Genomic DNA, 26,974 nt, shown 5'->3' with positions numbered 1-26,974 from the left:
AACACACCAACAAATAGAATACAGTTCCAAAACTGACCCATACCTAAATGGACAACCAGTTTTCAACAAAGGTGCAAAGGCTTTTCAGTGCAGAAAGGACAGCCTTTTAAACAAATATTGCTGGAACAGTTGGATATTCATATTTTTAAAAAGTGAACCCTCATCCATCTCACAACATATACAAAAACTAACTCAAAATGGATTGCAGGGTACAGGTTAACAACTCTGAAACTGCTTTACATGTATACTGGGGTTGAACAAATAAGTACTAAATGGATGGTGAGAACCATGTTTCTCACTGCTGGAGAGAGACATTATGGACAAACATTATGTGGTAATGGAAAAGAGCAACATCAGTATGAATTCACATTTAGCTTAATATAGATAAAAATGGATAGATGCAGAAGTAATTATAGATGTGTATATCCATCAGTTAGCATACATACATATATTTCCTGGCTCTGCTTGCTGAGAGAACCTAGACACAGTGACACCCCAGTAGCAGAAACCAGCATATCCAGTGCCCGCATCTTGGTTCCTAAATAACATACCCCCAGAAAAGTATCTAGGGCTCCTTTGAGAAATGGCTGATTCTAAGGCTGGAGCACTGAAAATATACGATGACCTTAGGCATCTTGTAGTGTCAGGAAACAAAGTGCTGAGAAGAGAAAAAAAAAGGAAAAGAGTAAGTCCAAGGGACACAGGAGCCAACCTACAGGAGCTGGAATGGCCAGAACTAGAATAAGTTGAGTGGCAAAATAAAAACATAGTACTTGATTATAACTTAAAGTATAAAACTAATATACATGAATCCATACTGGTACAATAAATTATTGAAGAAATAAATAAGTGGAGAAGAAGAGACAAATAATAAATACCATTTATAGTACTGATCTTACAAAAGGATTCCAAATAATTTATGTAGCTACTCATCTCCAGGAAGTAAAGCATAATTCCTCCCCCCACCTCCCTGGAGCATGGGCTATACTTAGTGACTTGCTTCCAAAAAAGTGGAAGTGACTTGCTTCCATGCTTTAGCATGGAAAGGATAAGAAAAAACAAAAAGATTAACTTTACAGTGGAGAAACCTGGCAAACATCACTTTGGCTGGGTGATCATGGTTAAGCAGCACCGGTGATAAAGCATGTTGATAGCATGTGTGCACCCACGCCCACTTCTCCCAAAAATCATCCCAATCTAATGAAGAGAAACATCAGACAACCCCAAATTGAGGGACATTCTACAAAATATCTGACCTGTACTGCTCAAGATGGTCATGCAAGGAAAGACTAAGAAACTGTCAAGGATCAGAGAAGACTAAGGGGGCATGAGCCCTAAACACAATAAGAAATTCTGGACTGAATTCTGGAACAGAAAACAGTTAAAATAAACTGGTGAGGGCTTCCCTGGTGGCGCAGTGGTTGAGAGTCCGCCTGCCGATGCAGGGGACACGGGTTCGTGCCCCGGTCCGGGAAGATCCCGCATGCCGCGGAGCGGCTGGGCCCGTGAGCCATGGCCGCTGAGCCTGCGTTTCCGGAGCCTGTGCTCCGCAATGGGAGAGGCCGCAACAGTGAGAGGCCCACGTACCGCAAAAAAAAAACCCAAAACTGGTGAAATCTAAATAAAGTCTGAAGTGTAGTTAATAGTAATGTACCTATATTGACTGCCTAGTTTCGACAAATTTACCATGGGTATATAAGATGTTAATAATAAGACAAAGTGGATGAGTGGTATACAGGAACCCTATATACCTTTGCAACTTTTCTGCAAGTCTAAAACTATTCCAAAGTAAAAATTTTGTTATAAAAATGGATTATAGACATAAGTGTAAAAAGTAAAACCATAAAACTTCTATAACAAAATATGTAATAAAATATTTTCGACTTTGAGTTAGGTAAAGATTTTTTAGAAAAGATGCCAACAGTATAATCCAGAAAAGGTAAAATTGATAAATTACATTTTACCAAAATTAAATCTTCTGCTATTTGAAAGACACTGTTTGGGAATGAAAAGACAAGCTGACTAGGAGAAAATATCTGCAAATCATATATCCAGTACAAGACTTGTATCAATAATGTATAAAGAACTCTTAAAATTCAATAATAACCTGATTTAAAATGGACAAAAGATCTGAACAGACACCAGAGAAGATATAAAGATAATAAATGAGCACATGTTCAAAATCATTAACCTTAGGATGATGCAAATTAATACCACAAGGAAAAACCACTACACACACATCAGAATGAGCTCGATTTACCAAGCATTGGTAAGGACGCAGAGGAACTAGAACTCTCATACTATGCTGGTGGGGATGTGAAAAGGTACCATCAGTTTGAAAAGTTCGGAAGTTTCTTAAATATTTAAACATATTACCCGTCACATAACCCAACTATTCTACTCCTAGGTATTTACCCTCCTCCCCAAAAAAGAAAGCCTATGTCCATACAAGGTCTTATAACATCAATGGTCATAATTACTTTAATCGTAATACTCAATAACTGGACATAACCCAATTGTCCATCAACAGGTGAATGGATAAACTAACTGTGGTATATCCTTATAATGGGACAATACTCATCAATAAAAGGAAATAAAATATTGTTACCTGCAACAATATGGATAAATCTCAAAATAAGTATGCTGACTGAAAGAAGCCAGACAAAAAAAAAAGAATGCATACTGTATGATTTCATTTATATAAACTTCAGGAAATGTAAACTAATTTATATTGACAGAAACAGAGGAGTAATTGCAGGGGTTGGGAGGGTGGGACCGGGCTTGATGGGACAGGGAGTGGTGGAACAAAGAGAATATAAAGAGACACAAGGAAACTATTGGGGTGACTGCATGGCCATTATTTTGATTGCAGTTATGGTTTCACAGATATGTGCATATATCAAAGTTGTACACTTTACATATGTGCAGTTTATTTTATGTCACATATACTTCAACAAACCTGTTTTTTAAAAAAAATCAACAAGCACAAAACCTGGAAAACCTGAAAATACACTAAGCCTGGAAATGAGAAGCTTGAAAAAAGGGATGATGGCTTTTGACAAACAGCTGATGGCACAACAAGTGAAAGATTGATTAAACTTGGTCTATGTGGCTTCAAGAGAGAACTAGTACCCACGAAGTAGAAATGAAAAAGAAGCTGCGCCAGATACACGAGAAGAATATTCTACAATTCCAATTCGAGCTGTCCAAACATGGATTTCTCTGTAGGGTAAAGCACCCTCGCAAAGGAGTTTAAGCAGAAACTCAAACAATCACCTGTTAAGTGAGGTCCTAGAAGAAATTCCCACTTGAGATAGGAGACAGTATTTCTTCACCTTTAAAGGTACTAGTTATAAAAACAGAATAGTTTCCACTTGGGGGGAAATTTATTTAATCATATTCATCAGACCATAAAGCCACCGACACCAAATATTCTGAATGGTTTAAAGTATTTGGGAATATATGAGCAAGGTTAATGAACACACTTGTCAATCGTCAACTGGGTCATCCACACAGGGAAAGCAATAAAGAAGGCTTCAAAAATAAACATAGTTTGTAAAATATGTATTTATCTGGTTCATCTGTTTTTGCACATACTAAATTTTTATGAATTTCTTGAGGGAAAGGAGCACTTATAATGTTTACCATGTAATTCTAAGTACTTTTAAGTCAATAACTAATAATAATTGCTGCCGTTTATTGAATATATATTACAAGCCTAGAAATTTGAGCAAAGCATTTTGAACACATGAACTTTACAATACTGCAAGATAGCTATTATCCCCATTTTACAAATGAAAAATCATAGGCTGAGGGAAGTTAAGGGGACCTTCACATTGAGGATCTGAAGCCAAGTCTGGCTCCAAAGCCCAATGATATAAGATTGCCTCCTAGTTCACTGAAGAAATAGGGACCATCTGATGGTCACTGTGTAATCTCTTTCCTCCCTATCCAAATATTTCCTATAATCCTGCCCAATTTATTTTTCAAAAATACAAATTTTCTCATGTTATTCATCCAGCTTCATTTCCCTCAGTGCCTTGTAACTCCTCTCCTTAGAAGTCTAAACTCATCAACATGGTGAATGAGAGACCTTCCTGTCCACTTTTCCAACACCACTTCCATTTATTTCTCCTGTATATTCCAGATATACTAAAATACTGGCAAGTCTTATGAAATGCAATACATCTGTACTTTCTGTTTTCACTTCCCTGAATGCCCTTCCTCTTATTTTCAGCCTGGTGAAGAAACTTTTATCCTTCCAGACTCACTTTAAATATTGTCTCCTCTATTGAAATCTTCATTGACATTCCAGCAACAATTAGAGTACCTTGTTTTACATGTACATCACTCTATTCATACTAATAATTATTTGCGATTTTGTTTCTTGCAAAAAAAATCTCAAAAACAGTTATTCATCTCTAAATCACCAGTACCCAAGCCCAATTCCTGACATATGGAAAAGGTTCAATAAATGTTTATTGACTAAATGAATGGATGATGGACAGGTGGATGAATAAGCAATTAAATGGCTATAGTAACCAGTAACAAGAATTAAACTAAACTTGAATTAAACAAGAATAAGGAAAACATAAGGGTTTTCCCTTTTTATTGATATACAAAAGAAATTGTACTGCCTATGACAGAGATATACTAGTTGCCACAATTATAACAGACACACTACACCTTGTTAATTCTACATGATTTCATCCTAAATTATGCCTTAATTGAAGCAACTATTATTACCTAGACTATCTGATCGTGCAGCCCTATTAAAACAGTTTATTCAATCAAAACTAAGGGTATATATAATTTGATGCAAAAATTAATTCTCAAGACTATATAAAATGGTTGGAAACCAGGGGATCTGTGAACTACTCTGATTACTTGTCAAGAAGAAAGCCAGAGAAATAAACTTTTTGTGACCTCCTCCCAGAAACAAAACTATTCACAGATTTTACCATTTCAAGATACAACCTTGTTTAGAGTTCTCCTCCTGCAGATAATACGACATCAAAAAACCTCCCGCCATTTAAAATGTCAGGTTCCTTGCTTCCATTCTTCATGATTTAAAATTAAAATATTTTTATGCCTGGCCAATGTATCTTTGATTAAGTTCCTAAAATCAGTCTTAATATATAAGGGGGATAATTTAAGGTACATTTTGGGGGGGCTTCTTTTTTCATCTTATTCACTTGTACAGAGCTGACATGGAAATAGCTTAGTTTCCTGTTGGACACTGGTGTTTTATGTTATAATCAGGCTAGACCTAATTCTTTTTAAAAATGCAAAATAAGATGGAACTAAAAAAAAGTCAAGAAGCTTTGAGAACCACTCTCAGCTAATGGAAAAATTATTTTAATTACAAGAGAAATGTTCGAAAGCAATCTTCCAGGTGAAAACAAAGCATTAGTTATCGGCTGAGGAAAATGCTTTTCCTAAAGAAATATTCACATGTGCAGAAATCCTTAGTCTATGAAATAAACACCTTATACAGGTAGGTAAAAAAAAAATTCACACCTTGGTAATTTTCTTCTAAAATGCTGCCTCATTATAGCAATAACATTTTGATTTATGCTAGAAAGGGTTCCTTTCTGAAAAATTAAAATGTATTTTAAAAAACACATAGGAAGAAAACTGTGGTGCTCTATAAAGTACTCAAACAGTATATAGCAGTCAGCTTTGCTTTAAAAGGACAAAAGAAGCCATTTTAAACCACATTAACTGTAATCATCTCTTTTTTCTGAAACATGATAGTAAAATGGGGATAATAACTGAATGATTTCAGATCCCAGCACTGAAAAATTTGGACTATAAAATGAAAAGACAAAAACAAAACTTTGGGCTAAGCTGTCCATTAAACAAAAGGAGAATATTTTCCAAAAGCTGGTGTAAATTTTCTCAGATTAGGCGGCAAACACAAGATATGCAATTTGTTTTGATTTTTCCCTTTACTATCTTCAACTTTGTTCCTGAGTTTCCTTTTATAAATAAACAGATAAGGAGGTAACTGATTGCTTAACTTATCACATGTGATCTTTCAAGGGAAATGTTTCAGTTCATTCAAGTTCTGGCTCCTTTCAATATTTCTTGTCTCCTACATGAGAATATGATATTCCATAAAAGGAAAGAACACCATGTGTGAATTAAGTAAGAAGGGTTCATGAGAGAACTGGAATCTAATTACACAAACACACTTCCCTACAGGTGGATATAAGTTCAGAAATCTCTGAAATCTCATCTTTAAAGGCTAGCAGTGCTTTTTTAATTATGCTAAAAGTCCCTTGTCTGCTTGATCTCTCATGAACAATTTTAATCAGGCAAGTCTAATACACTCAGTCTCACAGACAACTTACCAGAGCGCTCAACTATGAGCTAATGGGAAGACAAGGAGCCACAAGGATTTTTATTAAAAGGAAAAAATGGCCAGCCTAGAGATTTGGCCAGCAATAAAGATTAAATCATGCTTTTTCCCCACTCAGCCTACTTAAGAACTACAGACATGTAATTAATTTGCTCTTGAGATTTACTCTGTAAACATAAACACACCATTTAAAACATATTACATCCTTACAACTCACAGTGGTTTTTCATTTTTCTCCTTTCGCATTCACAAATGGACTATTATACTAACAACCAGTTTGCCAGACTCTAAGAATAACCCCTAAAATGTATCTCTTCCACCCAAAAGGAGAGCCACAATCACTCTCTTTAGTCTATAAGACTCCTGACAAGATCAAAATGAATGTGAAATGATAATTAAAAGGACCAAAAATAACCCCATCTCCACCTTTTAGCTGATCCCCAAGTGCACTTGCTCCTTTAGCTATCTCCAGTCCTCAGTCCATTCTGAGGCCCTTTCAGTACAGCAGCCTACCCCAACCTTCATTTTTCAACTGCTCTAAACTACCTAAACCTAAGAGCCGCCATTTTAAACTCCTTTCTCTTAATCAATACAACCCATAAACTCCAAAAATGTATTGATGGTTGCCCTGATCCTAAGTGTCGGCGTGTATGCTACACTGAATTGATTTTCTCTATCTTGATCTCCCAAACTGCTTCGAAATTAAAAATTCAAAATTGTAAACGCTGATCATAGTTTACCTGATTAGTTGCTGTGTGGTTTGTAGCATATTCTCAACCCCCTCTGTGCCTCATTTCTTTCATCTGTAATACTGTAATTAACAATACACTCCCTTAAAGAGTTGATGTAAGAATAAAACGACATAATAAATAAAAGAGTTGATGTAAGGATTAAATGACATAATACACCTGGCGCACTGTGCACACTTAATACATTTAAGTTTCCCTCCAGCAAGTCCCAGATCAGTGTTTCCGGGCCCTTCAAGCATAATCTTTAGCATTTCTGTCAGAACCACCAAGAAGATACTCAGTTTCTCACATTCTCCCTGGCAATCTTTGCCAGCCTCAGGACTCACCAGTAACCCTTACTCAGACCCTTTTTTATTTCCCATCTCTACACTCAGCTCTATCCCTTTTGAGGTTTGCCAGCTATTTTCATTCTAGGGCTCCCTGGGCATCGCTGCCTCACTCAGTTTTTCTGTGCACTGAGTCACGTTTGCTTATTCATTAGAGAGTGCTTCATTTACCTTTGCTACAGTTTTGACCTGCCTGGTTCTTTTCCTCATTAGTGCTATGCTTCTTACTAATTGCAATTGCACACCATCAGTTTAATTCGACGCTTTTCTATTTTCATTGACTCAAAAGGCTACTCCTCACAGTTAAACTAAGAGACAGCAAATTAAAATATAATAGATTAGGATAAATAGTGATGACTATAGCCCAGGAAAAAACATTTGGTTAATTCTAGGAAAATAATTTTTTTTTTTTACAATCAACATACACTATATGCATTTCACCTATCAGATCCTGTGATTCTTCTGACCTGGTTGTTTGATGAGCTGTAAAAATTCAACTTGCTTACTAAAATGGTAGATGCTGAAGAGCAGAAGAGAATACTTGCCTAGTAAGGCAGGTCAAACAATAAAATTCAGAAATAAGCTTTTAAGAAATGTTCATCAGTACTACTAAGATTGCAAACACACACACACACAAATCCCTTTAAACCGTCCCCACCTAAAGAGTTGTCTGATCTATCTACAAATATCTCAGACTAAGAAAAACCTCAATGCTAGAGTTAGAAAGACCAGATCTCTAATAGGGAATATTCCTCTGTAATAACTTAAATCAGTAAGGACACACTGTCTAGATACTATAACTATGCTCAATGGTCATTTTTTTCTTTTTTTTTTTCTTTTCCTTAATATTCTCTCCCTGATGGATACACAGATTTAAAATGCTTAGTGACACATTATTCTTTAGATAAATATGAATTATATGTCTTTCATAGACTCTATGCTTGGTAATTTTCCTAATGGAGTATAAAGTCTTCCAAAATCCCAGTGTGAATCCCAACCTGTTTCAAATTACCATGTTTTGAAGTTTTGCCTCAGGTTCCGGTCAAGGACAAAAAAAAATATATCAAATAAAGTGCCATCAAGGACAGGTTTTTTTTTTTCCTAAGTAACAGAAAAGAGTAATATAATAATTGTATTTCTTAGAATTTTACCTTAAAAACTCTTAGGATCATTCTATTCAATTCACTCAGGCACATTTTATATCCTAGCAATATTAACAAACAAATTACTGCAATGACCTAATTTAGTACTTCATGGAACAATGGTTAAAATTTTCTTTTCTACTCGATATTTGGTTTTAAAAGAGCTGCTATCTGTCATCCAGATCATGGTTTCTAAAATCATTTTGAAGTAGAAGGAACCAGGGCTGGGCTTCCCTGGTGGCGCAGTGGTTGTAAGTCCGTCTGACGATGCGGGGAACGCGGGTTTGTGCCCTGGTCCGGGAGGATCCCACATGCCGTGGAGCGGCTGGGCCTGTGAGCCATGGCCGCTGAGCCTGCGCGTCCGGAGCCTGTGCTCCGCAACGGGAGAGGCCACAACAGTGAGAAGCCCGCGTACCGGAAAAAAAAAAAAGAAAAAGAAAAAAAAAGGAACCAGGGCTCTCCGGAAAAAATGACTGATTCTAGGAGTGAAGCAGGAAACGTAAAGGTAAGTCTCATGCATCCTGAGATGCCAGAAAGGAAGGGCTCAAAAAAGAAAAAAAAAACAAAAAACACACACACACAATGATGAGGGTAAGTCAAAAAAACACAGGAGTTAACATAGAACAATTTAAAAGTTCCCAATGGCCAAAACTGGAACAATTTGAGCAATAAAATAAAACAGTATTGGATTTTAACCCAAAGTATAAAATAAATATCTATGAGTCCATACTTAACATAAATAAATGATTGGCTAAATAAATAAACAGACTGGGGGAGGAGAAACAAATCTCTTGTGCAGAAGTATTCTAAATAATTTATGAAGCTACTCTACCCTCAAAGAGGTGCAACATAACTCCTGACTTCTTAAGTGTGGGCTCCACATAGTAACCTCCTTTCAAAGAGTATAGTATGGAAAGGGGATAAAGAGTAACTTTAGAATGGTGAAATCTGTTAATAAGAGAGGAAACTGTATGTAAGATATAAGGGAACTCTCTGTGCTACCTTCACAAGCTTTCTGTAAACCTGAATCTGCTGTAAAATTAAGAATGTATCTTAAAAGTTAAAAAAAGAAAGATCTTCTACAGCGTTTGTCTGTCTGAAGTTTGCTATCTAGCTTACCTGTAGAAATTCTAGTCAATTTTAGACCACTTCAATTGTACAATTCTTCACAACACTCTCAAATCCAGAGGTCACTTGCACTGCAGCAGAATGGAAAGATGAGGGTCATAGTCCTGCATTTGATTTTGGCTCTATACGTAACTATCCACTTGACAGAAATAACCAATTTTCTCATCTTTAAAACGGAGCAAGCCTGCTTGGTGAGCTTTCTGTTACCCCGAGGGGGAGGGGGTTAATGCGATGGCCTGTCTGCATTCTCAACGCTGAGTCTCATCTGCATCCATCTCTGGTTTGGCCCACTCATATGTTAACCAGGCCCCAGACCTGGGTGCTTCCAGTTTGTTTCTTTAGACTGGATGCTCAAATGTCATTCTTTTAAAAAAACAAAAAAATCAATCCATGTTAATTCTATCTCTGGAAGAATAACCAGAAATTAGATATAGCAGTTGCCTCTATGTGGACGCTGGAGTGGGAGACATGATTTAACTGTATATACTCTTGGGCTACCTGAATTAATTTTTACTATGCATAAGCACTAGATATTTTAAAAACTTATTACAAAAGCAACAACAAGAAATCCATTACTACTCAGGGATTACTGTAAGTTTCTTGTTTCTACCTTTGTATCTGCTGTCTGTTATCTCCTTTTAATACAGTACCATAGCAAAAATCAAGAAGCATGGCTCCAGGAGATTAGTCTAAAATGATTTCAATCAACTTATTTTTGTACCAAATCAGCTGTTTCAACTGGCATAGCAGTCTTGGAATCAAAAGTGACTTGAGATAGAACCTAGACCTGCCTATGTACTAGTTATTTAACCTCACTAAACCCCAGTGTCCTCATCTGTAAAACTGGAATAACAATACCCACAACTTCACAGGGTTGTTGGAAAGATTAAACAAAAATACATGTAAAGTCCTTAGCAGGGTGCCTCGTCCATCTATTACAGCCATTATCAGTATAAATGGAAGTCTGTGGGAAGATTTGATTTCTCACTCAGACGTGTCTTCTACTCAGCTATGGATCCAGAAGCAACTTCCAAGTTTTAACACCCCTAAAATGCAATTGGCTTTCAGCAATTACTATTTCTAGTTCCCTAAAGAAAAAGCATTAAATAACGAGAATGAACAGTATTTCCTTCTCTGCACAGAAATGTCTCCAATCATAAGAAACATGCAGGAGTCACGCACTATAGGTAACACGCTTAGAATTGAATAATTCTTTTGAACCATAAAAAAAAAACAAAATAATCAAGGACAATAACATAAAACTTGATTAAATGTGCAGAATGCTACAGTTGGAAGTCGTCTTTGGAATTCTGCCAAAGGATTGCATAAGTTTTAAATTTTAGGTTATATTTGCATTCTGGTTTTTTGCTTTAGTTTACTTGCAAAGGGGCATGTCGTATATTACCTAGAAACAAATTTGTGAGACTAGTGGTAACATATATAAATAACTTTAATAAAAATACAGGTTAGAGCAATGCATGTAAACATCTTATGTGCTCAATGAATATTTGTTGAGTGAATTTTGAGTGTATAAATATGCGAATAAATAATGTTACCAATGCATCTTCCTTCCCATGAGTAATTAGAAATACCATTCCTTTCCTATCTGTCTCAAAAAAGTAGCTAAACAACATATTTTACACTGATTTCTATTTTACCATGGGTTTTAAATTAAAGCATTTCAAAAACTATAGGTATATTTCCATTCACAGGACCTTTTGTGTATTTGTGTGGATTCACACATCTACCTACATGTACACGGGCAACACTCTAGAGTAGATGTATCTCTATGTACTTGAACGTAACTTAAGATAGAAAAGTACTACCTTACCAAAAGATATATTTGAGGAATTTTTTATACTTCCTAATTTTTTTTAGAGTTTTGCTACAAGATTCCTTAAAACTCCTTCTTGTTTTTGAGATCACACATAAGAAAAACAGCTCATGTATCTCAGACTTGAAACCGCCTCTAGCAACTTGACTGTTAACACATTATTGACCAGAGGATTTTTGCAGAAACTAACGCCTGTGGCAATAATACATCTCCGGTCAATAATGTGTTAACTAGAAAGTCACTATAAATTTTTAGACTGTACCTATCAGTGAATTCTCCAAAACAAAGGGAAGAGGAATGAAAATCTGAAAACATGATAGAAATCTTAAAGAACCATCTATTCCAAATGGTTAGGCTAGGAACTACTTAAGAAATTCCATTCCATTACTCTACCACCCAGTCCAATAATGGCCATTGTTGACTGATTTTTTTTTTTCTCAAATCTTCCATTTTATGTAACACTTCACAGTTTGTAAGTCATTCACATGTATGTCAAATCATAGAATCCTTACAAAAACTGCAAGCAAATGTTGTGCAGTTCATTCAATCAGGGATAGACAGTGTGATTTGCACAAGGCCACCAAGCTAGTAAGCGGCAAAAGTGGGATTCATACCCAAGACCTCTGACCCTAAATACAGTTCTCTCTCCACTCTCTCCCAGCTGATATCCACAGGTGAATTCCACTTTCACTGACTGGCCCCGTTTCTTGAAGCACAACGCCCCCTGTCCACCTCCCTGAAATCCTTCCTCAGGTGGTTTACCACGGCCCCTCTGGTCTCATGCCAGTCTGTAGCCACAGACATCTTCCCAAATTTAAATCAGATAGTCTTTGAGGTAAGACCAGCAAATGCTTTTCACTGTTTCCAGGTACAGAATAAACTTCTTGGTAAGGTCTTCAAGGTCTGAGGGGCTTGACTGCTTCTTCATTTTCAGGTTTGGAATGTATTCTCCGTCAATCGGACAGACTTTCCGTCCTTCATAATCACCATGCTCACTCATTTTGGGTCCCTCTCTCCTCCCCTTTTCACCTACTTAATGTATACTCTCTGTTACCTCAAGCATCACTTCCTCAAGCAAGGCTTCCCTTACTAACCAAATTAAATGCCCATACTGTACACTCCCGGGGTGCCATGTAACTCTACTTCACTGCAGTTATCATAGCTCCAATTACATTTACTCATATAATTATTTGCTTAATGTCTGACTTTTCCACCAGACTGTCAGTGCCACAAAGGGTAAAGATGAAGTCATTTTTTCTGTTTTTAGTCACTATTATATCCCCAATGCCCCAGCACAATTTCCAGCCCTATAGTAGGTACTTTCTTTTAAAAGCTGAACAAATATTTCTTTTAGTCTTTAAATATTTGAAAACAGCTATTATTCTGATGACCCCTCACTCTATACATATACGCACAAAAGTTAAGGTTTACTAAGGAAAGCACTCTGATTCTTTAAAATATTCCTTTTATGACAAAGTTCCGAGACACTTTTTAAAACCCAGAAGCTATGAAGGAACACAATGGCATTTTCTCACCAGTCCACAGACTCTGCACCTTTTCTGTTCCAAACACTGCACTTCTATTAAAACAATCTACACCTGAGACAGTGACAGTTATATCACAAATTCCCAGGTCTTCTTCATAAGAATTGCTCTTAAAGCATGTCTATTTGATTCTTACTACTGTGATAATTTGACAAACCTATATGCAGAATTTTACATTAATCACTATTATAGACCGTTTTAGCCAGTCATTTCAGATGGCTAAGCTTTTTTCAATCCTGATTCCCTCATCCAAACTATTAGCTTTCACTCCAGCTTTATGTGATATGCAAATGTGATGGGCCTGTTTCATCCAAGTCAGTGATAAAAATGATTAATAGAACAGAGTGAAAGAAAGAGCCAGGTCATGTCACTAGAAATACCTCTCTTAAAGCTGGTATCAATCCATTCATCAAATTTTTTCAAACATCTATGAATCTACCTGTCGTCATTAAACAGTACCTAATTTGACCATCTATTTCATAAACATATCATGAGACACTTTGTCCAAAGCCTTGCCAAAATCAACTTACTCCACCTACATAGGAAAAAGAATTACACTAGTTTAATATGACATATTCCAAGTGAACCCATGTAGTCTCCAGAGGACTGCTTCTTTTCTAGTTAAGTCTTCACAAACCATTTGTCTAATGATCAATTAAAGAACTGTCCCAAAGATAGACATGAAACCCACTAATCTCACAGTTTCAAAAATCCTATTTTTACCCCCCTTTTTTGAAAATAAAAGCAGTATCTGCAGGATCTGAAGTCTTTTGGCACCTCTGGTACTGACCATAAATTGCTCAAAGAACACCAAACCATTCATTTATGCAAGTCATTTAATCTCAGAACATTAACTAGTTGAGAGTATTGAGTGCTTTCTTATCACTGTCTCACCTTCCTTAAACTTTAATTCCCTTGCTACCATCATTAGTCTCCTTTACTGAACCTGAATATCATTTTCTTTTGATAGAGAAGTTGAAACCAACCCAGGAGTACCATAGCTCTGCCTTAACTGTAACACCTAGTATTATTACACACCATCTGACCCAAGCAATACTTTATCCTTTTTCTTGTTTTCCTTCACGATCTGAACAGAATGTTGTGTTCCTTAGCATCTTTACAGACCTCAAAACATTTTAGGATTCAGGCTCCTGTATGCTCTTCTTTTAAATTACTTTTCTATTTGTGTTCCAACCCTTTCTTATGTAGGAGGATCACCTGTGCTTATGTTGCCAGTATTTCACCGCAGACATTTCATGAATTCAGTTAATGTTTTATTGCTTGCCAAATATAGGCAAGTCACCAAACTAGAGCAAAGGATACAAAGAGACCTAAGAGCTTATCCCTGCCTTTAAGGAATCCAGAGGGAAAAAACAGACTTTGGGGAAGAAAAATAGGCTTCTATATACCAAGATAAAAGTAAGTGCTGTGTAAGCAGAATACAGAGCAACTAGCTCAAGTATGAAATAGCTGTTAAAGTCTTCATCAAGGAAATGATATCTGAGTTGAGTCTTGAGGCGAGGAAGTAGTCCGTTAAAGACTAGAAGTATGTGCGAAGGTAGGGTAATATAAAAAATACCTTGTTTTCATACAAGAGTGATCAACTTCAAGTTGCTGGGATTTAAGTTGCATAGAGTGCAAGAGATAGTCTGAAAATATAAAGTCAGTTATAAAAAGGCCTTGTGATTTAGGTGTCCAACACATAGGATAAATAAAAAGAAGCAAATTATCTCTACAGAATACTATGGCAGCGATTAAAAGACATCAAGATGGGGCTTCCCTGGTGGCGCAGTGGTTGAGAGTCCGCCTGCCGATGCGGGGGACACGGGTTCGTGCCCCGGTCCGGGAAGATCCCACATGCCGCGGAGCGGCTTGGCCGCTGAGCCTGCGCGTCCGGAGCCAGTGCTCCGCAACGGGAGAGGCCACAACGGTGAGAGGCCGCGTACCACAAAAAAAAAAAAAAGAAATCAAGATGTACAGATCTTTAAAATAGTGCTGAGGGCAAACTAAATAATGTCTAGAGCATAATACCTGCAATGCAAAATTAAAATACATGCACAATGAGTATTGTATGCACACAAAATAAAGCTACATGTTTATACAAATAAAAGGATTCAGAAAAAAATATGACAATAGTTACCTATGGAGAGGGAATGTAATGAAGGTGGGAAATGGAAACAAAAGAATTTTTTTAAAGTGTGTATGCGTCTGTTTGACATCCAAAGACATGAAAAAACTTAACAAGTGACAGAAGTTTTAAAGTCTGGGAATGGCAAAATCTAATAGGGTTTTTAGGAAGAAAGTTTGGCCCAGTGTGAAGTATACAGCCCTGTAGCTATAGTTTATTCTGGAGTCAAAGAGCATGGGTTCATCACGCTTTTTCTGCACATACTGAGTAGATCTTTATCATTCTGTTAGGAAAGGCTAGGTATCAGACTAAACTGCCAATAAGTAAAGAGGAATGTAGAACTCTTGGTAAAAGATGAAACTGAACACTAGGTTTGACAGGGAGTCCATAGCTGCAAATAAAAGCAGTATCTTAAAGCCCAAATTTTTGGACTATCTTCTGGAAATTTTACTGAAAACATTCCTGCACTGTGTAGATAATGAACTACATAAATACTAAGGGTTTCACCAAGCTGAAGGTCTGTTCCATTTTCTTATAAGTGTGCCAAAGGGAGAGCAATGAGAAATTAAAACAAAGCTTTGCTGAGTATGTCTTGGCAGCTCAGAGTAGGGATCTCTGTAATAAACTCATACAGGCCCTACCACTTGAGAGATGAATCTTGCATTACCAAGAACTGCTTCATCTGTACAAACAGACTTTCTATAGAACTATAACTGAACCCTACAGGCAACGAGCCAACATTTTAAAATTTCATCAAGCTCTAGTGCCAGGTGAAAACTGTTTGCTGTGACATGATTTATGTAACACATTTCATCTAGTTATCTTAGAATCAAAGGAATTTTACGAAAGGGTTCTCATTCAGATAAACAGGAATGATTTCTACTCTAATCACATCTGTGAAAAGTGGAAAACACACCTGGGAAGTTCCAGGAGAAGATCCTACTGATTAAATTTTGAGAATAAAGAACTTAAAAACAAAACTGGCAGCCTTATTGGGCGTTCCTCTATCGTGAAGACATTGTTTTTCATTTGAAGGCAGAAAGCTAACTAAAAAGCAACCAGAATCAAAATATATTTTAAAAGTTATAAATGATATATATAAATAATATATAACATGGTTAACAATACTCTCTATATAACCTTACATTTCCACAGACATGTTCATGACAGTCAAATGTTTGTTTTTCCATTTGGTCTGTGCTTCAGTAATTTGACAGGGATTCCTTCCCCTCTGAACCTTCTCAACAAGTATCATTTCAGCCCCTGCTTAATTATCCAGCATCTCATCCTACTATCTTCTCACCCATTCTATTCAGAATAAGGTATACTTCAATAAAAGGTGGAATTTAAAGGAGGGCATCTTCAATACTGACTCTAATACAATTTTACTTTTAAATATTATTACCTAAGGAAGGTAAATATATTATCTATGGGTAATGAGATATGGGCACTAGTTCCTTTCTTCTTTAGAAAATGTGTTCCTTTTTTTTTTTTTTTTTTTTTTGCGGTACACGGGCCTCTCACTGCTGTGGCCTCTCCCGTTGTGGAGCACAGGCTCTGGACGCGCAGGCTCAGCGGCCATGGCTCACGGGCCCAGCCGCTCCGCGGCATGTGGGATCTTCCCGGACCAGGGCACACACCCGTGTCCCCTGCATCGGCAGGTGGACTCTCAACCACTGCGCCACCAGGGAAGCCCCCAAAATGTGTTCCTTTTATAAACAAGAAAAACAATTTCAAATAACTAGGTAGTGACATGATGAGGGAAAACTATTATAACAAGTTCTCAATTTCAAAAGATGGTTATATATATCAAAGGACCTTGGTCTAGGATCTTCCTTTTGCCTTCTCTCAGTTTCCTGGCTTACAACCCAACTTTAGATATGGATGCACAGTCATTAGCTTTGTCAAAGGGTCTGTGAAAAACTGAACAGTGGAAGGCAAGGACTGAGAAAATCTAAAAGTTACATATCAGGTACTTAGAAAAGATACTAAATCTCTCTGGACCCTAAAATTAAATTCTATTATACGAAAAAGTCAATTTTTTTTATAATGAGACACATTAAGTGAGCACCTCAACAATTTATGCTAAATAAACTCTTGCACCTCAATCTACCCATGCATGAAATGAAATAACCTAATATTAACAATGTCACATAATAATTTTAACATTACGGTTAGGAAAAAGTCCTTGTTCAGTAAAACTATTATTGTCCTGATACTTGCCAAGCTTTCCTCTATCTTACACACTCATAAGATAAATCAACATTTAAAAAACAACAATGTAACATTTAATGTTCAGTTTTACTTTTCTTAACATTAAACTTGAAATTTATAAACTTGTTTATTCATATCACTTAGTCATCTCATTATTTGTACACCTAAACTGAGGTGGGATTTCACAGAATCTCAGAGCCAGTACATTACCTCTCATCCTTCCAGGCTTGAGAGGAATATTAGGGGCTAAAAAAGCCCTTAAAGCAACATCACTAATTACCTTAAGACATGATAGTAGTTAGTTTTAAGCTACAGATGTCCACTATCAAAAAACCTCCAAAATACTGCTATTTTCTTGCCATTCCAAGTACACATACCTCTGTTTCTACAGTGAGAAAGAATGATACTTAGATGATCACTTAACCAATCAATTTCCTAATAGCAACATATTTTACTGTATGTACAATAGAGAACTACACACGCCTACCAATGCTTCTTTATATTCTTACTTTGACATATTTAATGTTCCCACAGAAAAATATTTTTCTTGTAAAATGACAGGTTATTATAATCTACAAAATACAACTTTTCCCAGTGAGTTATAACATCTTTGTGATTTACTATTTCTTTCTTATTTTCTTTCTTTCACTAATACTTAAAATATACAGTATAGTAGTAATACCACAGCTGCCTTTAACAGAGTAATTTGTAACATGGCTTTTTATGTCACTCTATACAGTAAATAAGTGTGAATGCAACTCATGGGGTGAATACTTCATAAAATATAATCATGCGAAGTATCAACAATATGCTTAATAATTTAGTTATAGCTATTGATTCTTATATCTTATATCATTATGTGGGTGGTATTTACTGCAAAGTAAGCATTTAGCAAATTTACACAGGAGAAAAATTTCAAGTTCATGATGGTTGTAAGAGAAAAAATGGAAAAGGATCTATTTAAGCACCTTAGGAAATTCTGTTTCATATAATTTAAACTTTTCAGGTAGTTTTGAAATCTCATCATTCTAATAAATGTTATATGATATTTATAAAGGCAAGAATATGCTAGATGATTTACAGAGCATAGGGTTTCTCCTCAGGGGATTTACAGTCTAAGCTAGATAGCAAATATAAGTAGCAAATGTTTTTAAACCTTGTAGCAATGTTAAATTTTTAATACTCTTGAAAGTACATAAGAGAGCAACAAACTGTTTTCATCACATGAAAACATAAATTGAGTTTTGTGCTTCTTTATTAAACAATATGGTTCATCATTTTTATTCATTTAATCCAACTTCCCAATCCTCCAAAACAATTTTAAAATATACTGTGTTAGTCAGTAAAATTGCATTTGTCATCCTCATTCTAAAGTTCATAGAATGTGCTTTAGATGAAGGTAGAATGATTTTAACACCAACATGTAAAAAGCCATCCATCCAATAAGGTCAAGTCAAATCGATGACTAAGCAATTGGAATACATCTACCAGTCTTCTCATCTAAAAAGACAAAATAGAACTACTGCCCTTTCAAGGAATAGGTTCTTGCGAGGAAGAAGTACAGTTAGAACAATATAATGCTAGATCAAAGTTTTTTCACAAATTCACTGCAATGCAACAATTATCACTGACAAGTCTTAAGAAGTTGAAGTATATATAAAGTGTGACTTAATGAGAATGTACAAAAGACTTTACAAAATGTTTTCAATGAAACAACAACAACAAAAAATGCAAGTATTAACATCTCTATGAAATATACTATCATATGGTTATTGAAATTAAATTCACATCCAAATTTATTACATTTTTATTTTGCATATCAAACTTTACAAATACCTGCATTAACATACCCACATAAGCTATTTTATTTTGTGTTTTATTTTGGTTTTAGGTACAAATAACCATTTGGAGAATATCTGAAAGGAAGAACATGCCCTATAGCATATATTAAAATATTTCTTATTTCAGTGACAAGAAATAGGTTGTTAGAGTAACATAAGTGACCTTTTGTATCACCCAATTCATAAATCAATTGGTGTTTATTACTATTTCCAAAAATAAAAGGGGGGAACTTCACCAACTTATTTTATGAGGCCAGCATTACTCCAGTTTTTTAAAAAGAAGACCAAAATATTACAAGAAAATTTAACCACTACCAATGTTCAAGAAAACAGAAGAATGTAACAAAATCCTAAAAATCAAACCAGTAACATATAAAAAGTGTAATAAATCATGATAAAATGGGACTTATCCCAGAATTCAAATGTTGCCTCATATTACAGTATCAATCAGTGTACTTTACCAGATTAAGAGGCTAAAAGAAAAAAAGCATAAAATCACCTCAATTTAACCTTCACTCATATGTAAAATCTCTCTGCAAACTGGGAATAGAAGGGAACTTCCTCAAGGCGATAAAGGGCATCTAAAAAGAACCTATAGCTAACAGCATATTTAATGGTCAAAGACAAAACATTCTCTTTCTAAGATCAGGAAGAGGACAAGGATATTTTCCCTTGCCATTTCCATTCAACATTGCAGGTTCTAATCAATGTAATAAGCCAAGAAAGATTAACAACTTATTGACCAGAGACATCTCAATACGTCTTTTGTTACCTGAACGTTATTGACCGGAGACATTTCAATATTCACTTACATAACAAATCTCTGGCCACAGGCATTAGTTTCTGCAAAAATCCCCCAGTCAATAATGTGTTAATAAAAGGCAGACAAATTGGAAAGGTAGGAGTAAAACTGTATTTGCCAACAGCATGATTGCTTATGCAGAAAATCCTAAAGATTTTTTTTTAAAGGCGATTAGGAATAACAAGTACATTTAGTAACATTATAAGGCTATATGGTCAATACATAAAAAGTCAAATATATTTCAATACCAGCCATATTATACTTCAGTACTAGCAATGCTAGTATAAAAGTATCAAATATATGATACACCTAGAGAGAAACTTAAGGAAAAAAGATATGCAAGAATTATACATTGAAAACTAAAGAACACTGGTAAGAGAAATTAAAGAAGACCTAAATAAACAGAGATATGTCATGTCCATGGATCATAATACCCAATATGGTTAAGATATTAATTTTCCTGAAATCAATCTATAGAGTTAATACAATTCCAATCAAAATCCCAGGAATTTTTTGGTGGAATTTGACAAGCTAATTCTAAAATTTATATGCAAATTCAAAGGACCTAAAATAACCAGAACAATTTTGAAACACAAGACAAAATGAGAGGAATCATATACTACCCAATTTTAAGACTATGAAGCTACAGTAAACAAGAACATAAGGTACTGACATAAAGATAATTAAAAAATTGGAATTCAAATACACCCACACAAATATCATCAATTGATTTTCAATAAAGATGCCAAGGTAATTCAATGAAAAAATTATAGTCTTTTCAACAAATGGTGCTGAAAAAATTGGATACTCATATAGTAAGATATGAAACTTACTTTACACCATATGTAAAAATTAACTCAAAATGTATTGACAACCTAAAGAGAAGATTATAAACTCCTAGAAGAAAACAGACAAATTAAATGACATTAGGTTAGACAAAAATTTTAATACTCCACAAAAAGCCCAAAGGAAAAAAATGATAAATTCACTTCATCAAAATAAGACCTTTGTTCTTTGAAAAGACACCCTTAAGAAAATGAATATGCAAGCACATCAATGTGAGGGGGAAAATTTGCGAAACATATTTTTGATAAAGGGTTTGTATCCAAAATATATAAATATCTAAAAAGAACTCAATAAGGAGACAAAAAACATGATTTTTTAGAAGTAGGTAAACGGTCTGGACACTTTACAAAAGAGGATATGCAAATGACCAATAAGCATATGCAAAGATGCTCAACGTCATTAGTCATTCTAGTGCAATACAAATTAAAACTACGATAAATTACTACTACATACTCACTGGAACTAGAGCTAAAATTAAAAACACCATCAATATTATGTGTTAGCAAGGATGCAGAGCAACTGGAACTCATGCATTACCAGTGGAGGTGCAAAATGGTACATTTAGAAAATAGTTTGGCAGCTACTTACAACGTTAAAGTATTTCCTTATCATATGACTCAGCAATCTTTCTCCTACTCATTTACCCAAGTAAAACAAAAACATAAGCTTATACAAACACTTATACCAAACGTACATAATAGCTTTATTCATGATAGCCAAAAACTAGAAACACTCCAAATACTCATCAACTAGTAAACAGAATAAACAAATTGTGGCAGAGCCATACAATGAACTACGTCTCAGCAACAAAAAGGAACAAACTAAGGCTTCCCTGGTGGCACAGTGGTTGAGAGTCCGCCTTCCGATGCAGGGGACACAGGTTCGTGCCCCGGTCCAGGAAGATCCCACATGCCACGGAGCGGCTAGGCCCGTGAGCCATGGCCACTGAGTCTGCGCGTCTGGAGCCTGTGCTCCGCAACGGGAGAGGCCACAACAGTGAGAGGCCCACGTACCGCAAAAAAAAAAAGGAACAAACTACATGATACAAGTACAGTCTAAAGAAAAAAAAAAAACAGGTACAAAAACTACATACTGTATGATTCCATTCTAGAAAAGACAAGACAATAATGACATTGAACAAAGGTATGGTTGCCAGGAGCCTGAGGACGAGGTAAAGGATTGACTATAAAAGGTCATGAACAAGCTTTTCGGGGTGATGTAAATGTTCCACATATTGATGTGATAGTGGTACATCACCATATACATTTGTCAAAACTCATCAAATTGTACACTAAAAATTGGTAAATTATATTGTATGTAAATTATGCCTCAATAAAACCAATTAAAATAAAAGCAATCAAATATATGCTGAAGACATACATTGGTGAGAATGTCTGGTAACTTACCTATCCAAGAAATACATGCAATTTGTTTGATTTGAATAAGTAAAAATGCAAATGCTAAAAAAAAAAACCCAAAAGGTTATCAGTGGAAAAGTCAGTCACTCTATCATCCCTATGATTTCTATGCCTTTTTTCACTTCATTTATATCTGCAAAGTAACTATATAAGTACACGAGGACCTGTTTACTAATTAAGACATCTATATATTTTTTTAAATAAATTTATTTATTTATTTTTGGCTGCATTGGGTCTTTGTTGCTGTATGCGGCTTTCTGTAGTTGTGGTGGCTTCTTTTGTTGCAGAGTATGGGCTCTAGGTGCGCGGGCTTCAGTAGTTGCGGCACTCAGGCTCAGTAGTTGTGGCTCACGGGCTCTAGAGCACAGGCTCAGTAGTTGTGGTGCACAGGCTTAGTTGCTCCGCGGCATGTGGGATCTTCCCAGACCAGGGATCAAACCCGTGTCCCCTGCATTGGCAGGTGGATTCTCAACCACTGCACCACCAGGAAAGCCCCAAGACATCTATATTTTAAAGGACACTTTATTAAAATAGAAGACTCTAACTAATAACATGTAGGTCATTATGCGCCCCATAGGGGAACCTTCCCAAAGCCCTTACAATCTGAAGTCTTTACTCTATAAATCAGAGTATCAGTGGTCTGCCAGCATCTTAGTATCTCACTTCTAACAACCTGCCAATCCTGCCAGTCCTAAACTTTATCTCCTGGCAAATACAATATAAACCAATACTTATCAATATATCAATCTGAATATATTAAAAGTCACATTAAAATATCCTGAAAGAGTAACTACAAAATCAAAGCTAACATTCCTGTATTGCAGCAGCTTATAGTACACCTGGGAAGAGAAGGCATATACACAGGACACTTTTAGTAATAATACAAGATAATATATATTCCAAAATAGAGTGATGAGTGATAAAGACAGGAAGACTGCTAGGGTAGAAAAGAAAGCAAACATGGACTAGAATGAGGTATGAGGGACTTGATCATTCCTGAAAAATGGGTTTGTAAAAGATGAGTGAACATGAGGCTGACACAGATGTGACTATGTGAACAATATTTTCGATGGAGAAAGTAGAGACTACCTACCCGAATTGGAAGATTAGAGAGAAGTACAAGATAAGGTTGGAAAGATAGGATTCATTTACCCAAGTAATATTTATTGGGTACCTGTTATATGTCAGGCACAGTACAGAAATGGAGCTGTTTGGAAAGAAATTCCAGTCTTAGGAATTTGGTCTTTTTACTCTGTAGCAATGAAAGTAATAGAGTTGTACAGAGCTCATGGCAATTTCACATACATTATCTCAACCAATCTTCACAACAAATGATTTTATAGAATGGGGAAACAGAGGCTTAGGAAGGTATATTTTTATGCTTAAGTACTACAGCAAGAGACGAGGAGAAAAAAAAAAAAAAAACCTAGATCTTCCTTTCTTGCTCTGTTCTCTATACTATTAAGCTCTTTTTCTAAGGAAAACACTAAATCATTTTTTTTAAAGCATGATGTGATAAAAGCAGTACTTTAATCAAATACATATGCCCATGTTGTATCAGTTGAATTAGAAGGCAAAGAACATGGAAGCAAGGAGATCAACTAGTACTCTACTATAATAATCCAGGAATAAGTGGGAGCAATAGGAATGAAAGTCAGTATCTATGAGACTATATAAAAAGGTTCAACAAGGTGTCTTATTTGAAAATGCCAAGGGACTCAAAAATAACTAGGAGAGGGCTTCCTTGGCAGCGCAGTGGTTGAGAATCCGCCTGCCAATGCAGGGGACACGGGTTCGAGCCCTGGTCCAGGAAGATCCCACATGCCGCGGGACCACTAAGCCCGTGCACCACTACTACTGAGCCTGTGCTCTAGAGCCCGCGAGCCACAACTACTGAGCCCGTGTGCTGCAACTACTGAAGCCCACATGCCTAGGGCCCGTGCTGCGCAACAAGAGAAGCCACCACGATGAGAAGCCCGCACACCACAACGAAGAGTAGGCCCTGCTCGCCACAATTAGCGAATGCCTGTGTGCAACAACGAAGACCCAAGAAAGCCAAAAATAAATAAAATAAATTTATAAAAATTTTTTAAAAAGAGCATATAAAGAATGTCTTTCAAAAAAATTAATTAGGAGACCAGTAGAGCCACTCATAAAACTGAAATATCAATAAACAGATCTGTTTTGTTGAGGAAATCACCTAGTGTGGTCAAATTATTCCCCAAACACAAAGATATTGGGTCAAACAAAATATAAGTCTTTACTGCTAAAACCAGAATAACCCAGGGTTTACTGCAATTGGATACTTTATTTACAGACATTTGTAATTGTCTACACTTAACAGTCTAGACCCTCCACCAATCCCCAGAGGTACCTACAATCATAAAGCCCAGTAAGAGTTTGCACCCACTTTCTGTAAACCTCTAAAATAGTTGGTACACCTAAAACTAAAGAAGAAATGAACATGTGTTTAATTAAATCTATCATTGAGTCAAGGCTTTCTTTCAGGGGATCAGAGTTACTTGCCAGTAACAAGTAAATCCCTAATCGAAGGCGTGCAACTGAGAAAGTATTTTAAAATCTATCTTACTTCTTAGATGGAAGTTATTTCGCAGGGCAGGTCTATATTCATAACTTCTCCCAAAATTCTAAAAATTTCCATTCTTTATATTAGTTTACAGACAACAATATTGGACTAGTAGCTCTTAAAATAACTATAACTCGAGATCCAATAGATAAACTAGTTTTTAAAAAAGATTAACAAAAAAGTGAGAGCTGAGCCCAAATAAAACCATATGCAACCCGAAGTGGAAAGAACAGAGGTCAATGCTACACTTTGCAATGGCCAGTAGAGGCTGCCAATGTACAAAGCCATGTAGGGCTCCCCTCCACCTCACAGGCATACAAGGTGTTGTCACCAAAACAAAAAGCATTTCCATGGTATTGTATGAAGCCCAGCATTCTGGGCTCCTCACAGACCATTATTCAACAGCAATCACCAACTGTCTTTTCAACCGCAGCTTCTGGGCTGCTGTCGAACAAACAAAGGAACTGCAGGATATTTTGAGTACTTTTGAAAGATGATCACACTTAGCCACTCTCTGGTCAAAAGAAACCACAAAGCGTTACACAATTACCTTTCCAAAAATGATCCCTCAAGTTTTAGAAACATATGAAAATGGATATTTTCACTGAAGAACAGCTTGATTTACAGTCTTAAAATCCTCATTTGAATAGATGTATTATTTGACTTCTTCAAATAAGGTGAATCAGTTAAAGAGTTGAAGGAAATTTTCAGTTACTGAATACGGAGTCACAATTTGATCTATAATTTGGAAGTATCAATCTTAAATTACAAATACTAATATGCTTAAAAAGGACTTCCTCACATTTGGCAGTCAGGTGAGATTCTGTCCGTCTGTGCCCCTCACCCAGAGCCAAGAACACAGACACTCAAATGCACCAAGTGGCAATCACTTCTTAAAATTCACTTCGTGAATCTGCTCTACAGTTTTAAGAATTTGTGTATCTGGTCCTTTCCGAGCTCCAAAACACTGCTAATTCTTGTAGAGAGGAACTTTGCTGTCAATCACTGCTCCCTTTTGCCACGCAAATATGTGCTGCAGCTTTCACTTGTCACTCCTATTGTATGTAATGTAGGCAGCTTAGCACTAAATCAATTTAAGGAACTGCAGAAGTTAAATACATACATTATTATGATGATGACAGAAAAGGCAATGAATGTCTCGCAGCTCCATTTGCTTTCTTTGTTAAGAAAGAAAAGCTAATTATCTGCAGCTGTCAACCATGAAGACCTAGACCTATTTAAGTCAACATTAGCCTTGAAAAACTGAAAACATTTCTCATATTTTTGCCCAATTGTTTTCTTTTTGCAAGAAGAAATCTCATTACAAAATATTAAACATTCTGAAGGACAATGTAAAAACAAGCTGAAAAATGTAACACTAAACATTTGTATCCCTTTTCTTCACCAATTCATTTTAATACTTAAAAAAACTGACTGCCAATTTTTTGTAATATCCATCCTCTAATTAGCGTAGCCAAAATTTAGACAGGTATAAAGCCTCTCTATATAAATTCATATTAAAAAAATTCAACTGAAACCCCAGACTAGTGGTTGCAATGAAATTACATTAAGATGATCAAAGGAGACATTTTAGCCATTTATTTAATTAACGAAAGGAAAGAAAAACACGTTCCCAAGTTAAAATGCTGATAAATGACAGAAAATTCACACTGAATCACCAGCTTCTATGTTGTATAATGTTGTCTTTATCTACCAATCTTCCATTTTTCAATCTAGTCCATTAGAATCTAGAACTGAACAGCTAATTGGTTTTGAATTTTCTTTTTCTAAATTTAAGGATCAACTTGTATATTTCCTGGATATCAAATAAGAATGAAAAGAACACTCTTAATAAGTGAAAAAAACCCCAAGCTTATTATCATCAATATATAAACTATGGAATCTCTTAACAGTGTGTTCTTAAAAGTTTTCAAAGGTCATTATTCTTAATTATGAACATAAACATTCTCTACATTTGCTCTTACTGAGTTTTCAGTGATAAAACATTATTTTCTTGTTATTTCTTTTGAAGAGCTCTTCTCACAGGAATA

At 35.9% G+C, this 26,974-nt stretch overlaps 1 protein-coding gene across 8 annotated transcripts in view; it reads right to left on the bottom strand.

The window, feature by feature from the left end:
- RFX3 (regulatory factor X3) overlaps positions 1 to 26,974 on the bottom strand; it is a 294,873-nt gene that overhangs the window by 202,826 nt on the left and 65,073 nt on the right. For 4 of the 8 annotated variants that reach the window (XM_089913244.1, XM_089913243.1, XM_089913248.1 and 1 more), the window contains one exon: positions 552 to 26,974. This exon is cut by the window's right edge. The exons of the other annotated variants lie outside the window; for them this stretch is intronic. In XM_089913244.1, coding sequence (XP_089769370.1) covers positions 552 to 768 — 217 coding nt within the window. In that variant the 5' untranslated portion in view covers positions 769 to 26,974. The remainder of the gene's footprint in view (positions 1 to 551) is intronic. 8 annotated transcript variants of the gene reach the window in all.

This window comes from Delphinapterus leucas, chromosome 6, assembly GCF_059928025.1.
Source record: "Delphinapterus leucas isolate spDelLeu-1000000601 "Yukka" chromosome 6, BTC_Dleu_Yukka2, whole genome shotgun sequence".
Lineage (NCBI taxonomy): Eukaryota > Metazoa > Chordata > Mammalia > Artiodactyla > Monodontidae > Delphinapterus > Delphinapterus leucas.
This window is presented reverse-complemented; position numbering and strand designations above follow the sequence as displayed.